This window comes from Helianthus annuus, chromosome 1, assembly GCF_002127325.2.
Source record: "Helianthus annuus cultivar XRQ/B chromosome 1, HanXRQr2.0-SUNRISE, whole genome shotgun sequence".
In the NCBI taxonomy this organism is placed as follows: Eukaryota; Viridiplantae; Streptophyta; class Magnoliopsida; order Asterales; family Asteraceae; genus Helianthus; species Helianthus annuus.
The window spans coordinates 146,799,554-146,817,937 of record NC_035433.2 but is presented as its reverse complement, the minus strand read 5'-3'; the positions used below and the strand labels follow the sequence as shown (position 1 = coordinate 146,817,937).

Sequence of the window (18,384 nt, the reverse complement as noted above, 5' to 3'; positions counted from 1 at the left end):
TTTGATCAAGTTTTAGCTTGATTTTAGGTCTAATTCTTTCAAGGCTTTGTTAAAACACAGTTTCGCATATAATGTGAGAAAATTAAGTCATTTTGACCGTGAAAACTTGTTTAATTTTGAAAAGAAGGTGTAGAAATCAAAATTTGCAGCTGAAATGGTAAGAACTCTTCCTCCTGAGCTCTGATACCACTTGTAGGATCGTTCGTAGACCCAAACGAGTCGTTCAGAAGAGTTCTCGACGATACGAGAGGCGGAATTCAGTCGTATCGAAGTCGTTTCAGCTGATTTGCACAAGAATTACTTTAAACTGTCTCTTATATTGGAAACACAAAGATTTACAGGCTGGAGACACTTTGGCAGCACTTCTGCACCGGAATCAGATCTTTACAAATGAAATGACAAGGCAGGTATTTATAGGCATGGCTATTTCGCACGAAACTGTCCAAGCGAAATCAGTTTCACACGAAATGACTATTTCATGCGAAATGACCAGTTCATTTCGCGCGAAATGGCAGTTTCTCATTTCGTGCGAAATACCTCTAAACTACATATTTCTCATTTTCTCGTTCTACGTGCCCTGATCTAACTAGACTAATACAAGACTCGATACAAGACGAAGTCGACAGACATATGCACCAACAGAAACACATCACCATTTAATAATCAAAACAAACATATATAATACCCAAACCGCCATCGAGGATTATGCACACAGTTGGTTTAAAACAGCCTGCACATGATGCACCCCTATGTTGCAACACTGTTTTGTTACATTATGTGGGCATTTCCGCTAATCTTAATGCAGTGATCCGATCATCTGATAATCTAAAATATGTTATCTATTGAATCACTCTGATAATCTAAAATGTGTCAACGCTTGAATAGCTGCAAACAACAAACATGATAACCGCTATCTCACATGCACCATCTTCGACCAAAGCTATATATGTAATTTCTAAAAAGGAAAAAAGTTCATTGTGTTTCTGATCACTTACAATGATCACAAGCTTTTAAGATTTCTATATATGTAATTTCTAAAAGAGAATTTCAACTTCATCAAAGAATAACAGTCAACCAAACAGTGGAAATGGGAAGAAAAGTCAGAATGTGGGAGGGCAAAAGGGTAATTTTGAGAATTTAGATGAGGTGTAAATGACTTAACTCCCCTAATGAACAGTCCTGGTGTTGGTAATCTTGGAGGGTTAGTATTGACTACTCGTGGTCAACATCTAATGATGAACATGAACGGGTCAGCTGCGTCTCACATGGATTCTATTGAGCCCTCCGTCAGTCCTTTACGCATCCTCACCACATCTTGTTGTGGCATGTCTTCGACGCATGTGATCAAGAGTTTCTTCAGCCGGTTAGCATGCTGCAAGACATACTCTGCCAACGCAAACGCTGCACTCCCCTCCTCACGATGGCGTTTAAGCTCCACCGTCCTCATTCTATCCACCATGCATCTCGGCGGAGATACATCTGCGTCCCACTCAGACTGTCGAAGCTGTTTAACACAGGTCAAACACAGAGTCAGCTGGTAGAAAGTTTAACAGATCAGTTTTAAAAAATAAAAATAAAAAAACAGCAGGATATACACTTGTCCTACACAAAGATGCTCCAAATTGGGACAACCTTCCAAAAGTTGAAACACAGGCATTAATCCATGGTACACAACGTCACTAAACTCCAACACCTTCAAGTTTAGGGACTCGGGTAGTGGCGCAGCCGATGGTACCTGATAAAAATGTAAACTTTGTCACAAACCACAAATAATAAAGTAAAAAACTAATCCCTAGTAAAAAGTAATAACAGACTTACATAAGCACAATTGGTAATTGCCAAGGTCTTTAGCATAGGCGATCCATGTATAATCCAGAACACATTTTGACACACATTCTCGTGCGCGCATGTGTCGAAGTCCTCTAACTTACACATGATCAAAGGCTACAAAAGATATTAGCTGAAAAGTCCGCTCACAAGCCCTCCAAACGCCTGTTTCCGACGAGTAAATCTCTACATGAACAGGTGTACCAGGCCTAGTAAAATCTTGGTGAGCGTAGACAAGCTTGTAGTGTTGTGAGATTGGAGGATCAAAAGCTATTGCCATAGCTTTAAGGGATCTGTTTGGTACCCAAACATGGGGCAGGGGAAGCAACTTACACTGATTTATGGTTGGGTTGTATACATATAACTTATCAGGGCGGTCGTTATACAATAGGAGTATCGCTGCGAATTTGTGGCGTAAGGGAATCTTATCAAACGAGTAGGAGGGGCATCCAATTGGAATGAGATGTATACAAGTACAGAAGATGACGATTGTAGTTGGAATAACAAACCTTTAGGGTGATCGGCGTTAGGGGTTCTGGTGCGGAGGGCATTGAAGGTAGGATCGGTGATGAGGGATAACCATCGCTTACAGACAGATTTGAACAGGCGTAGGGATGTAGAGGTAATCCGGCTAAGATTTTCATCAGGAGATCGTCTATGGAAAGGACTATCTTTGCAGACTCCGATTCCGATGAATCCATTCTAATTCTAGGGCTTTTTTTACTTGTTTCTTCCCTCTGAGTGTTTTGTATTGTATTGTATTTATAGTCCACTAATCCGAATTCTCTTCATATTCCTCCTCTGTATTTGTTTCAAGAGTAAATTACCACTTTTGTCAAGTTTATATCAAACCGCAAGTAACGTCACTTAGCGTAAAAATTGACAAGTTTTAGTAGGATTACCAATTTATTTAATTTAAAATTAAAATTAGACCTTAAGACCTTACCTTTATTCTTCTATTTTATATGTTAGTTGTATTACCTTTCTATCTTAATAATATTATTAATTTAAAATGTTTTTATGAGATAATTACCAATTTTATATATTAAAAATAAAAAAGATTTGAAAAAAAGCATTTATAGCCCTAGCTTATATTAATTTATTAAACCATGTATGTCAATGAATCTAATATAATATTAATAAAGGATTCAATCTAATGTCATGTGCCACTATTTCGGTTATCATGACCAGGGACTAGTTACTCTAGAAAGGATATGAGAGAGATATTGCGTTTGTGTGTGGAGAGAGAGACAGTTGTGGTACCAGACCGGAAACACTGCCACCCGTGTTTGCGGGTTCCCCCAGATCCCTTCAAAAATGCAAATGTGGCACCGGGAAAGTCGTGTTCCATCGGTGAACACCCCTCAACTCTTGGTTTCTTTGATGAGGTACAAAGAATTACATCCCACTAACTATACAAAAATTTGGGTGAACGGTGATTGGCTCGACTTTATATTTTTTAACTTTGAACTATGAATGACTCGGCTCAGTTACCACATGTTAGTTACAAAGAATTGTTTGTAGGAGGGTAAAAAAGGCTTTCATTTGTGCAACCAAAAGGTCGCTCAAGTGAAACAAGTTACATGTTTGGTGACACATTAGTATGTTTAAAGTAAATTTTTAGCTAGAGTTAAATGCCATTTTAGTCCCTGTGGTTTGAGTCATTTTGCCAGTTTGGTCTAAAGGTTTCATTTTTTCACCTGTGGGTGCAAAAAAGTTACATTGTTGCCATTTTAGTCCAGTGGGTGCAAAAAGGGTCCTCACAACTACGAAGTTGTCAAAGGTCCTCTACATGGATATAACTATTTAGGCTACCTGAAGGCAGTGTTGTAGTAATCGCTAGTCGCTAATCGGGCGGCGGGGTGGGGACTAGCGATTAATCGGGGATTAATCGGCACCTAGTCGGAATTTTTACAACCATGCCTGAAGGTCTCACATCGCTCTTGAGGTTTCTCAAAGGTCGTATACAACGATTTAAGTCTCCCGAGGATACCCAAACTTCCCTAATAGTATACAAGACTGCCTAAATATCCTATGCTACAATTACATTCACCACGAAGGTTCTTTTATACTTTCTAAGCTACCCGAGTGTCCTCTACTATATTTAAGCTACCATACTGTCACGGAGTGATTCTCGGACTCTCGTGCGACACTTAGAATATTTCTAAGTTCAGCCTTTTGGATGGGTTTGGTTATGTATAGCAGCGGAAGTCTTTGTTTATGAGGATCACAGGTATGATTTTGTAGTGCAATACTACAACAAAGAAGGTTATGTATTACTTGAACAAAGTTACAAGTACAAAGTGTTTACAAGAAGTTGAGTTATGATTGAGTTATGATGGGTTATGTGGGGTGATCTCAAAATGAGACCTTCATCACCTATTTATACTAGTTCATGCTAGTTCTAGAGAATTCTTAACTAGATAATTCTATACAAATATCTAAGATATTTATGAGCTGAATTCTAGAGAGTTCCTTCAAAACATCCATGATTTCTAAGTGTTTTCATGGTCATTCTAGAGTGTTCTTGGCTGATCTAGAGTGTTCCGCTGGTGCCAAGATGTTCCAGCAACTTGTAGGTTGTTCCGGAAACTTCCAGGCAGCTCGAGACACATCTTTAGTGTTTCGGAACCTTCCAGAACTCGCACTCGCGAAGAAAGTTGTGTATTTAGACGGATCATGACAATATGGTAATCTACTTTTGAGCGGCTAACAATTACATCAAACATTTAACTAAAAGTTGATATATTCTAAACAACATTAATAGGCCTTTTCTAATCACAATCACATCTACTAATGTCTTCCGCTCGTCTTCTTACCACCATGCTAAGAGTTGGAACATGTTAGTGCCTTGGAAAGTGAACGTACATGTGTCTCTACTAGATTTAATCTGAGCAAAAAGAGTATTGATATTTCGTCTACTATGTGTCCGCTTTGTTCTTTATCGGCGGAGACCGTGGAGCACGTGTTTGGGGATTGTAGAGTTACTGCTATAGTTTGGAGTGGCATTGGGAGATGGCTCGATATTTCTTTTCCGGTTTATATAAATCTTCATTCAATTTGTTTTTGGTTGGATTTAAGTTCGTTGATAAAGTTAAGATGATCACGATTGAAGCTAGTATTTTTAGCTCATGATAGAGTATTTGGAGAGAGCGAAATGATAGAATTCATGGCCAACAAAAGGGGGATAAAGTCTTGATGCTTGATTCGATTATCTCTATGTCGGCTTTTTTGGCGTTCTAGTCGATATAGTAAACACAAAATTAGTTGGATCGAGTGGATGAAACATATATTCCCTCCTTTTCATGTAATTAGTTTGTTTTTCTCTTCGGGCTAGTGATTTACTAGCTGGGCGTATGGTTAATAAAGTTTTGCTTAAAAACGATTATCTCCGCAATAATCATCCTACGAATAATTATAATTTAAATGCTACATTTAAATACCTCTACAAAATAAATACCTCTTTACATATTGAAAAAGGTCAAGGATTTAAAAATAAAAAAATGTTTTTTTTAATGGTAAATTTCTTTATTGCTGTCTATGGGACTTGAACCCAAGACCTCCCACTCCTAAGGTGTTTTAAAAGCAATAATTGCCTTTGCCATTAATGGACCACCACCCCATTGGTAAATAAAAAAATGTATTAACAAAAAAATGCCCCGTATAACGTATCAATTTCCATTGGTTTTAGTACTGTTAGTGCGAAATTACCGGAAAATATCATAAGCAACTCATATTAAAATCAAAAACTATATATTATATATATGAGTATAGGTATCGGTATCAAATTATTAACTCTATTACATTTATCAAAACGTATGAACAGTGTTTTAATCTTTATTTATTTTTTTTGCTTTTTTACTTTTTTGCCATTTTGTCTCTACCTTTTTTTGTTTTTATAGTTTTATTTTTTTCCCATTTTGACTTTTTTGACCTTTTGCTTTTTTTGTTTTTTCATTTTATTGCTTGAACAGTGGTTGCCATCTACATGGTAGGCATTTGTTGCTTTTAGTTTTTTTTTTATTCTTTTATACTTTTATGATTTCTTTTATCTTTTGTTTTATATTTTTTTACCTCTTAACTTTCAGAGTTACTTACAACCCTTTAACTTTATAAAAACTTTGTAATCAAGTTTTACGTGTTTATTTTTATTCACGTGTTGGTATAAATTAGAATTGATTTGCGTTATTTTGCGTTTAGATGTAAATTTTTTTTGCGGAAATGAGTTGGGTCAAGTATAATATGTTCACATCCGTATAATTATGTACTTTTCAGTTAGTCTATATTTTAAAGTATTTTTTTTTTGAAAATGAGTCGGGTCAAATATAACACTTTCGCGCTTATTTTTATTTACGTTTTCAATTTCTCTACGTTTTGACGTAAATTTTGTTCGGAAACGAGTAGAGTAAAATATAATACGTTTTCATAAATTCGAGTCATTTTACGTTTTGAAATCGCCGCAACTCACCGTAACTATTTTCTTACGTGTTTATTTTAGTGCAAGTCTCGGTACAAATTCAAGTTGGTTTACGTTTCGATGTATTTTTTTTTTTCAGAATATGTTAACACAAATATAACACGTTTCTATGATTATTTTTATGCACTTTTTTTTTTCTTTCTTGCTTTTTTTTTCTAGACTTTATTATTTATATTTCTATACTTTTCTTTATGTTTAGTGTTTTAGTTTTATGTTCATTTTTTTTATTGAAGCTATATAATATATTATCATTATCAATCTGTAACACAAATGGGCATTAGTTGGTTGTACCTCATGTTTAAAGTGTGTTTTGTGGATATTATTTATTTATTTATTATATTATATAAAGATATAATTTGCAACTATGCAATATTGCTTGTACCCTATGCATAATAAACTGTAAGGTAACTTTCTTTTATCCGTGTGCTACTTTTGTATTATAATTAAGTAGATTTAGTGACTCATACTTGGAGTATATGTTGTTGGTAACACATAAAGGTTTCATAAAATACTTTTGGTTTTAGATAGAGAAACCCTGAATCATCTTCAATATCTGTTTCTTTATCTCCCTGACCATTTAGGTTTATTTTTCTACTCCTTGTCCGACAACACATGCCATTCCCATGGTGGTTATTGATCTGCGATTGACAAATATGGAGAGAGAAATGTGCGTTGATTATAGAGTGAGAAGTAGAGAAAGAGGTTGTCGTTTGCCTCGCCGATGCCGGTGGCTCCGGCCGTCTATGGCGGCGGGGGGCTTAAACCGTCTGGTGCCTTCATTTGTTCTCTGTTTCCCGCTTTGAATCTTTTGCTTTGAAGATTCTCTGAGATAAAATCCATGAAGATGATGCTAACTTCGTCTGAGATTGATCAAATAGGGTGGTGATGATCATAGGGTAAACCATACCTGAACCCTAATTATAGTTTATACTTTCTATCCTTTTTAAGCAATGATGGATTCATGAGCTTTTGCGGTTGTCATGTTGGTCTGAGCCTTTAGATTCTTTAATCCAATGTTTTAATTCTAAATTTTTGTGGGTTTTTTTTTTGTTGAGCTTTTTTTTTTTTTTTTTTTTTTTTTTTGGTATTTTATACACTTTCAAGTTGAAAGAATGAAAAAGGTGGTGTTTATTTTATGGGATTTTAATGTTTGGTATGGTGGTTTTGTGGTGCTGCCTTTTGGTGATGGTGGGGATGGATTAGTGGTTTTGATTGGGGTGGGGTGGTGGTGGTTGTGGTGTTGATTGGTGGCTATATACATAATTTTTTAGTGACTATAGTTATATCTTTGGTTTATTTTGTTTGTGTAAGCATCTTGAACAAGTTAAGAAAACCAAAGGTACTTTAGATGATAAAGATTTGGTTTATAACAAAAATTTACTCAAGTTGTACTAAATGTGAGGTATAACAGGGACAACAAGGTGTTGAGGGCTTATTTTTCGTTTTATCAATTAATTATGATACACTTTTAGAGATTATGGGTTCAAGGACTATTAGAAATATACGTAAGAAATTTTGATGCGACGCTACTTACGGTTTTTGTTGAAGTTAAATCTTTATATTATATTTCAAGTTATAAAAAAAGATTAACAAATAAATGTAAAAAAACTTGTCGGGAATGAAGTTATTGTACTATTTTTTCAAGCGACATACAAACAAAGATTTGATCCCCATTTACTCACTGTTCACTGCTACATTCGAATGTCTTTATATTCGTTTTTACCTTTTTTACTTCCTTTCAAATCCATTTTCTTTATAACTTTATTAATGAGATGGATGTGGCAAAACAACAAAAAGATTTGGATCATGGTGCATTGAAGGCGGTAGTAAAAATTTTGTGTCATTAAACAAAACATAATATTCTTCGAAGGGATATTATTGTATGTATCTTGTGATGTATAAGCTACTTTTTTTTTTATTTACACAATCTATAAAATTATGCAACTTAGCATGGATATATGTAAAATAGTGTGTTCTAGGGCCTAATCGATTAGAGTTGCTACAATTGGAGTTGCTACAATTGATGTGTTACGAAAGAATTTATACATGCCCCCGCCGCAACGCGGGGTTGATTATTACTAGTTTAAGATAACGTTTAAGTTTTCATTTACAATTAATTTAAAATCACACCATCTCGCTGTCGAATTTAAATTTATTTTTATGGTTTTCGATTGATGTAAAAAATTTGTCAATATTCTTTTGAGTTTCTTTCTTTCGATTAGTTGTTATATTGAATCCGAATAGATATCGAACGAAATCCCATAGTGTAGCGCGGGTAATCTCACTAGTTGTTATAAATTATCAAAAAAAATTTGATGATTTTGTATTTTTTGTACAAGTGCATAGATATTACAATAAAAAAAAGTAATAATACTTGCACTAGATATACCCAAAAATCCTGGTGGGTCATTTTTATCTATTGAAGCTGGGATTCTTAAATAGCCCACTTCAGGGCCGGTTTAGAGGGCACGTGGCCTCAGGGGAGTTGTTTTGACTTTGTTGGAGTCAAGCCTTTGATGTCAACAACGTCTTTTACACTTTGGGGTCAAACTCATTTTCATAAGTCAAACCAAAAATATACAAGATCATATCAAGATCTTTTTGAATTTTTTCAGAAATAGGTGTTTTAGGCCTGAAAAGAGTGCCATTAGGTGGTCACCAACATTGTTTTCATATCTAGGTAAGTTGCACATTCATTCAGCGACCTTCAAGAGAAATTTCTGCAAAAAGTTAGAGGTTCTGCAAAAGCTGCACATTGTCGGGAAAGTCGCTGTTTCAAAGTACAATCTTGCTGAAGGTCGCTGATTCATTCTACAACCTTGCTGAAGGTTGCTGTTTCATTCTACAACCTTGCTGAAGGTTGCTGTTTCATTCTACAACCTTGCTGAAGGTCGCTGAATCATTCTACAACCTTCATAAAAGTCCAGCCTGCATCATATAAAGTATGTATGTAGAGTCAATTAATATCAAGTATGTTTCGACACTCGTTACGTACGCTCGTTACGATACGGACCTACGCAGGTCCGTATCGTCCGTAATCAGCGTAGGTCCGTATCGTCCGTAACGAGCGTACGTAACGAGTGTCGAAACGTAGGTAGCCATTAATATATAATATTTTTATTATTTGTCGACGTCGTCCGTAACGAGCGTAGGTCCGTATCGAGCGTCGAAACTTAACTAGTCGTTAATATATAATATTTTTATTATTTAGTCGACGTCGAAACTTAATATTTTTAACTATTCGAAACATAACTAGTCGATACGGACATACGCTCGTTACGGACGACGTCGACTAAATAATAAAAATATTATATATTAACGACTACCTACGTTTCGACGCTCGATACGGACCTACGCTCGTTACAGACGACGTCGACGAAATAATAAAAATATTATATCTTAACGACTAGTTAAGTTTCGACGCTCGATACGGACCTACGCTCGTTACGGACGACGTCGACTAAATAATAAAAATATTATATATTAACGACAACCTACGTTTCGACGCTCGATACGGACCAACGCTCGTTACAGACGACGTCGACAAATAATAAAAATATTATATATTAACGACTACCTACGTTTCGACACTCGTTACGTACGCTCGTTACGGACGATACGGACCTACGCTGATTACGGACGATACGGACCTGCATAGGTCCGTATCGTAACGAGCGTACGTAACGAGTGTCGAAACATACTTGATATTAATTGACTCTACATACATACTTTATATGATGCAAGCTGGACTTTTATGAAGGTTGTAGAATGATTCAGCGACCTTCAGCAAGGTTGTAGAATGAAACAGCAACCTTCAGCAAGGTTGTAGAATGAAACAGCAACCTTCAGCAAGGTTGTAGAATGAATCAGCGACTTTCAGCAAGATTGTACTTTGAAACAGCGACTTTCCCGACAATGTGCAGCTTTTGCAGAACCTCTAACTTTTTGCAGAAAATTCTCTTGAAGGTCGCTGAATGAATGTGCAACTTACCTATATATGAAAACAATGTTGGTGACCACCTAATGGCACTCTTTTCTGGCCTAAAACACCTATTTCTGTAAAAAATTCGATCTTTTTTAACAGCGGAAATGGATTAATTAGTTTGAACCACCAAAACTAACAATATCTACCATTTAAGATTAAGAATCAGAAAAGATCATATGCAGAATCAACCATAAAATTCCCAAATGATGCATGATTACACACAGTAAAAAAATTACATCATTTAGGAATCAAACTATAGCACAGCAGATACAGTACCGAAGAAGCTTTCCAAATTTAACGCATATACAATATTGTAATCATGCGGGGTGGGTATCCTAATTTCACTACTTTAGTTTCAATACACAAAAATCCAAAGTAGAAAGTGGACTTGTGTGTAGTATATTTTATGATAATGAGTGATATGACACTCTTTCTTGGCTACCCTTTGGATTTTATGCATTAAAACTAATTTTGGTACACATTGGTCTATCATTTATATCTAAACACGACCACCTGACCCGGTCTGGCTGTCCGACCCGAAAATTTTAGTATTTAGTTGCGAGAAATCTGACCATCGAAAATGATGAACCCATAAAGAAATTCATGGGTCCGACACTATCGGATTGGTTTCGGATTATTTTTTGGATCAATAGGATTCAGTTTCTTTCTGTACACCTCTAACTCCAACCACATTATTACAATCATTATTCCACCAGATCTATACAAGCAAACTATATATAACAAAACATATGAAATTCCAAACTAATCTTCAAACGTTGATCCTTTCCACTTCAAGCCTTCCGTTTGACATTTTGAACACTGTTGACCAAGGTGCAATAGTTGACTTTAAGATTTGCCTCCCAATTATTTCATTTCATATTCTAATCATTTTTATGTCCCTTTCAATTGTCACCATATAGAAAACAAACTTAACCGAATTATGGTGGTTAAATCACATACACAATCAAGTCTTTCAACTCCCAACAACCAAACAAACTCGCTTTGATGATCCATCTAACATTAACCAAGAAGCCAATCGCCCAGTATGATCCTACCGGATTGCTGACATGGCACAAGGGATATCAAACAAGCTATTCCAAATAAACACAAAATCATAATCCCTTATTTGCCAGATGTTATTATCGCACATTCTATACGGACTTGACCAAGGTCCCTTAACCAGTACACATTTGAGCCAGTAAATTTTGACTCATGAATTTATTGCATCTGCCATTTTTAATGTTCAGCCCAACCCAATTAGCTATCCATTCAAATCACTCTTTCAACTTGGGCTTGAACGAATCCCTACTGTAATATACTGAGATATCCCAAATCAAACCGCATGTTATAGACCCAAAATATATTGAAAATAATTCCTTCAATACACAAGCGAAATGTTTAGTTTTGCACATTCCTCAAGCCACACGTTACACAAAAGTACATAAACTTTGACAAGAGTGTGCCTATTGGCACACTAAAGTGCCTATTGGCACACCAAACCCTAGCAAAATTAGGGTTTATCTACGCTGCGTATTGGTCACTACGCAGCGTATAGGGTTTACCTTATACGCTGCGTATTGGTCAATACGCAACGTAGATAGACCATAGATCTCAGTGCCCTGATAACCAATCATTGCACAGAAAACAAGGTTCCTATGCGCTGCGTATTGGTCAATACGCAGCGTATATAAAACTGATGCAAATTTGGGGTCGTTTTGGTAGGTTTGAAGTGTCAAATTTTTGCCAGGTTTGTATACGCTGCGTCGGAGCGTATACAAACCTGGCAAAAATTTGTAACTTCAAACTTACCAAAATGACCCCAGATTTGCAGCTGTTTCATATACGCTGCGTAGCGGGTAACAATTACGTAACCATACTTCTTTTCCGTTTCTTGTACCCAATTCTTCAAATTAGTTAGAGACATGAAACGCTAAAAAAAAGTTACGTTAATGAATCGGTCATTTTATGAAACTCATACTTCAGGGACTAATATGGTCATTATTGAAACTATTTTAACTGAATGTTTTAGCCAGGTTAACTTTCATATAAAGATTTCTTCTTTAAACACTAACTCCGTTAGCATACTTAACTGAACAGTTCAGGGACCGTTTCTGTCAATTTTCGAAACTTCAGGGACCACTTCTATCAATTTTTGAAACTTCAGGGACCATTTTTGTCAATTTTTGAAACATCAGGGACCATTTTTGTAAATTTATGAAACTTCAGGGACTGCTTTTGTCAATTTATGAAACTTTAGGGACCATTTGTGTAAAAATTGAAACTTCAGGGACCAAAGTGTAAATATATCTAAAATCTGTATAAAAGGGGGTCTTCTTTAAAGAACCGGCCCTTGCATGGATCGAACTCGTGACCTATCTTTTAGAACTGCAACGCCTTAACCAGTTTATCCTCCGTCTCGGAGCTGTTAGATTATGAAACTTAATACTTATATGTAGTAGTTATCATATACGCTACGTATTGAGCTATACGCAGCGTATATGAACACTTATATAGGCTGCGTATAGGTCAATACGCTGTGTATATGAACATTTATATACGATGCGTATTGACCTATACGCAGCGTATATAACCTTCTGAATTTTAATTGCAAACAGAACCTGTTATATTCCAGAACTTTATCGATACAACAGAACATGTTATATAACCTGCCATAATTTTATATGTACACCACAATATAAAAGTTTGTGCATACATAACAAAATGATATATACAAGAGTTTGATATATACAATAAAAGTTTGTGCATACATAACAAAAGTATAAAATACTACTGTTGCTGGTCCTGCTGCTGCTCCTGCTGCTGCTGATGCTGATCCCATTCCGCATCCGTAATGAAGGGTAGTGGAGGTAACCCGTCATGCTGTCGCTGCTGCTGCTGCGCCGCAGCCACCCACTCCAGCAGATAATTGTTTCTTTCAGATAACCGAAGCTGCCGCTGATATGATGGGTCAGCACCGGGCCAAACATGGCGTGGGAACTGAGGCGCCCCTGGTGGTCCACGCGGCGGTGGTGGCTGCGGAATGACGACGGTCGGCTCATACGGCTCCGGCGCCTCCGGATCGCGCGGGGGATAATACGGAGGGAACTCCGCCGGCAGCTGTTGAAGCTGATATTGCGTGCCGTCCTTGTTCTTAAACCGCTTCCCGTCGGGGAAGTCTTTGGTAACGTGCATTTCCGGATATAAGGCGCGTACGTAAGGCGCGTACGGGCCTAACGAGCGTCGAAACTAAGTCTGTCGTTAAACAGTTTAACGACGGACTTAGTTTCGACGCTCGTTAGGCCCGTAATTATTTAGTCGACGTCGTATTTCCCTGATTTAAATCAGTACCTCTACGCAGCGTAGAGATCCCTACGGAGCGTATAACATTAATCAGTTTGCCATACCCTTCTGTTTTGGGGCAATACGAGGCTGACAATAAGGGTAAAACAGTCATTTACGAAGGCCATATATGCTGCATATGGATCTCTATGCTGCCTTGTACTATTATTATTATTATTATTATTATTATTATTATTGTTATTATTATTATTATTATTATTATTATTATTATTATTATTATTATTATTATCCTGAAACTTACAGAGGCTGCGTAGAGCTCCATACGCAGCATAGACAAAGGTTGTAAAATGACATTTTTACCCTTACAGTTAGCCTCGTATTGCCCCAAACACAAGGGCAAAATAGTAGTTTAACATGTATAGGTTTTGAAATCCTGGTTTGGGGGGAAATTGTCCGCCTTTTACATACGCGGCGTATGGATCCATACGCTGCCTTTGACAATGCTCATTTTACTGTTTTGCCCTTGTGTTGAGGCAATACGGAACAAAAAACAGGGGCTTTTTTGTCCTTTGCATTACATACGCTGCGTAGGGATTCCTACGTAGCGTATATAAAGTTCCATTTTTTTATTTTTTTTGTGTTTTCCTTTGATAAATAATACAAAAATTATGAATAAATTATAAAAATTGAAAATGATACAAACTTTATAAATTAAAAAAATTCTACAATTTACAAAAATACAAGTTTTCGGTTAATCTTCGATTTCATTTATACTCGGTTCTCTGTCTTTGTCTGCTTAGGATTGATTAACTCGTAGTAGTGTTGTAACCACGGTCTATACATTTCTTCCCACCGTTCCGCAGCTATTGATCGATGTATCAACCACAACGGGGTCGCTAAAGGCATGGGGTAGTCTCCTTCCAACTTAGCATGTATGAAGTGTCCCCTGTCAACATGTACGAGCGTTATCGCTTGAGGTCGTGGATCTAGTGGGGCATCCGTTAATGGGAAGATGGTAGTGCTCCATTCGATGCTTAGCACGTGGAGGACAATATTATACCTTTGCGCTACGAGAAGCCCTACCTGGGGCATTTCCATCCCGTGACTTGGACCGCACGCTTTCAATGAATGCCATTCGATACTCTTACGTATTCGTTCAAAGTCTCCTTTGTTATATGTTTCGAATATATGCTTCCAACGCGCCTTGTTATGGTCAATCTCCAGTAGTAAATCTCTTCGAATATTGGACCATGCGTGTTCCGAAAAACCTAACCCGACAGCCACAGACCTGTACCCACAATGACCGTCTGGGGTCACATCTTGTATACGCGATATGTAAGAGTGAAACTCTGAGGGAATTTGATCCTTAAACCTCTGAATGCTTAACAAGTGCTCGTCCACCTTCATTAATGGAAAACCCTTATCATCCCGCGTCTCCTTGTTTTTATAACTCGTTGAACTGTTTCGTTGCATTTTAGGTTTTTCAGACTTTATAACCGAACCAGTTCCACGAGAGCCCTCTGACGGTACGTATGAGCTGTGTCGGGGTAAATCGTACCTATGTTTGGGGGAAGCGGTATATACGCTGCTGTCCTCGCCATAGGAGTTGTGTCTCGCAGCTTCGTCTAACCTCGCAGCTTCATCTAGCCTTTCTTGTACTTCCTTTGATGTAGGTTGACCGTGAGTATTTTGCTGGACGATCGGTGGTTTCTTGGTTGGCGATTTCGGGTTGAAGACCGCTTTTATCTTTGAAAGCAAACTCTTTTGCTGAACGGGGGACTGTGCCTCTAAATGTTGCCGCATATTATTTAGCTCTACTACAACATCGACCTCCTCGTCTACCAGTTTACACGGGAGCAAGTCAAGCTTACGCCAGAATACATCTATGTCGTCGAGTTGTATTATACGCCCTGCACAGTTAAGTTAATACGGTGTGAGAAACAGCTAAATCGTACAAAATAACAAAAGGTTTGTAGTTTTAATATTTTTTACCTGTACATTTGTAGTTTTCCAGCCTACAAGCACACGGCAATCCTTTGCTAAGCCACATATGGCACCACATGATGCGTTAAGTTTCCACAACACATCCATCTTCCTCAGTAGCTCTTTTTCCAGCAAATCAAGTGCTTCATGGGAAACCTTTCCACGTAGGTTGTCCAACATTCGGTGTCTGTGGTGGTTCATCGTTTTTTCGATGCTCTCAGTGAAACTTTTTTGTATTTCATCGTACTGAGTTTCAACTATATCAATGATGCATCTTGCTATTCGCTCCAATGAACTCCCGCGCGTAATGTATCTTTTTAAATTTGCGTGTTGGCTCTCAACTCTGTTGGTGGTGCGCTGACCAAAGTTGCGACACTTATCGGTCCACGCATAAATGAACATTTCTTTATAGTCTTTGAGCCAGTTTTCGTAGACGTAATCATAGACACCTGCAAAAATAAAATAATGAAATGTAAAAGCGTGTGTAAAATATAATAGATTGGGTGAGTCGTTTGTTGAAGGAACACTTACTTTCTCGGTTGGCAACCACGAGTCGGTTATACATTTTCTCCAAGTTGTACTTGTACATGGGCTCTGATGAAGATTCGCACAATCTCCGCCAGTACGACATAAATTTCCCCCAATCTTCTTTATCGAACCCTTTCTTGCACTTTCTAGCTATATTTTGTTGGATGTGAAAGTGGCATAGAAGCCTGGTTGCGTTCGGGAATACTTTAGAACACGCTTAATTAGGGCAAGCTCCCTATCCGTGACTATCACACGCGGCATCATACATTCATGCAATATTGACTTGATCCGCTCAAGCACCCACATGTAGTTACCCCTTCGTTCTTTACAAATAACGGCATGTGCGATACAAAAAGACTTCCCAGTCGACGTCATACCCACAACCTGGACAAATGGCATGTTGTAGAGGTTTGTTTTGTAGGTCGCGTCGATCAACATCACGTGCGGGAATGCACGCCACATAGTGATTGAATAAGGATGAACAAAGAAAATCTCTGTTACGACATCTGTTTTGGGATCCTGTCGGGTGTCGTAAATGAATCGGCGGTCATGCAGCAGGCTCTCCAGTGCCTGAATAGGATTCTTTTCGTCCATTATTGTCGCTCTAATTTTTTGTACCGCATTTTGCACGTCTTTCTGAACGTGCAGGCTGTCGGGGAACTGCTTTCTTAGGGTTTGAAATATGATACGTGGCTCCATGTTTTGAGCAGTTAGCTGCTCCACTAGCTTGTATTCGGCTTTAGTAAATCTTCGCACAAAAGCATGGCCCAACAGACTCGTCCTAGGTTCGTGGTTATGGTTCGCACAGTCCACTTTTAACTCCCACGTGTCATTCGTCACGTCCCGTATGGCGAGTAATGAAAATGGGCAACCGATTTTTTTGCTACCAGCTTTCCTAACTGTTGCTTTACTACGGTGCTCACCACTACGGTCGCACATAAGCCATACCATCCCAGTAGTACCGCCAATATTTTTTGATCGACGTGTAACAATTACGTAACCATACTCCTTTCCCGTTTCTTGTACCCAATTCTTCAAATCAGTTAGAGACATGAAACGCTAAAAAAAAGTTACGTTAATAATAATAATAACTCTAATAATAATAATAATAATAATAATAATAATAATAATAATAATAATAATAATAATAATAACTCTAATAACTCTAATAATAATAACAATAAAAAAAGTTACGTTAATAATAATAATAACTCTAATAATAATAATAATAATAATAATAATAATAATAATAATAATAATAATAATAATAATAATAATAGCTCTAATAATAATAATGATAATAATAATAATAATAATAATAATAAGTCTAATAATAATAATAATAATTTTACTAATAATAATAATAACTCTAATAATAATAATGATAATAATAATAATAATAACTCTAATAATAATAATAATAATAATAATAATAACTCTAATAATAATAATAATAATAATAATAATAATAATAATAAAAGTTACGTGAATAATAATAGTAACTCTAATAATAATAATAATAATAATAATAATAATAATAATAATAATAACTCTAATAATAATAATGATAATAATAATAATAATAATAATAACTCTAATAATAATAATAATAATAAAAATAATAAAAAGTTATGTTAATAATAATAATAATAATAATAATAATAACTCTAATAATAATAATAATAATAATAATAATAATAATAATAATAATAATAATAATAACTCTAATAATAATAATAATAGTAATAGTAATTATTTTAATGTGATACCTCATTTATTTCAAACGGATTGCCCGGGGTAGATGGTTCATAAAGTGATGTGTTACGGGGCTCATAACCATATCCACCATGTTCTTCGTATCCACCGTAGCCTCCGTATCCACTGTATCCACCTTCACCCCCAGATCTATCGTATCCACTGCATCCACCTTCACCCCCTTATCCACTGTAACCACCTTCATCCCCATATCTATCGTATCCAATGTATCCACCTTCACCCCCGTATCCACTGCAACCACCTTCACCCCCGTATCCACCTTCACCGCCGTATCCACTGTAACTTCCGTATCCACCTCATCCCCGTATACCCCGTAACCCGGATATGATTGCTGCGTTAGGTAATATGGTACATCAACAGGTGCATTCTCAGCACCGTATCCACTTTGCTGCACGTACGGATATTCATACCCGTATCCGTAATCTTGATACACTTGATGTGCCGGGTAATTTGGTTCATCAACAGGTGGAGTGGGAGTCTTGTTCAAGTCTGGCAACTGTGGTTTTTG

General features: G+C 36.8%; 1 protein-coding gene across 3 annotated transcripts; it reads right to left on the bottom strand.

Annotated features, from left to right (window-relative positions):
- Positions 1–1,005: 1,005 nt before the first annotated feature.
- Positions 1,006–2,793, bottom strand: LOC110940902. Of its 3 annotated transcripts, none has more exons than XR_004864299.1 (3): positions 1,819–2,793; positions 1,596–1,735; positions 1,006–1,504 (listed from the first exon to the last, which is right to left on the bottom strand). XR_004864299.1 is itself a non-coding variant. In XM_022182471.1 (3 exons), exons 1-3 carry the CDS (start codon positions 1,933–1,935, stop codon positions 1,262–1,264), a joined length of 489 nt encoding a protein of 162 aa, XP_022038163.1. In that variant the 5' UTR covers positions 1,936–2,793; the 3' UTR covers positions 1,006–1,261. The 3 variants fall into 3 exon arrangements, 1 of the variants encoding a protein (XP_022038163.1); XR_002593665.1 differs by having other exon boundaries at positions 1,633–1,735; XM_022182471.1 differs by having other exon boundaries at positions 1,607–1,735.
- Positions 2,794–18,384: the final 15,591 nt, after the last annotated feature.

Coding starts and splice junctions, on each gene's coding strand:
- LOC110940902 (XM_022182471.1), bottom strand. CDS start 1,935: ATGTGTAAGTTAGAGGACTTCGACACATGCGCGCACGAGAATGTGTGT. Junction 1,736..1,818: donor CAATTACCAATTGTGCTTAT/GTAAGTCTGTTA, acceptor CATTTTTATCAG/GTACCATCGGCTGCGCCACT. Junction 1,505..1,606: donor CCAATTTGGAGCATCTTTGT/GTAGGACAAGTG, acceptor TGTGTTAAACAG/CTTCGACAGTCTGAGTGGGA.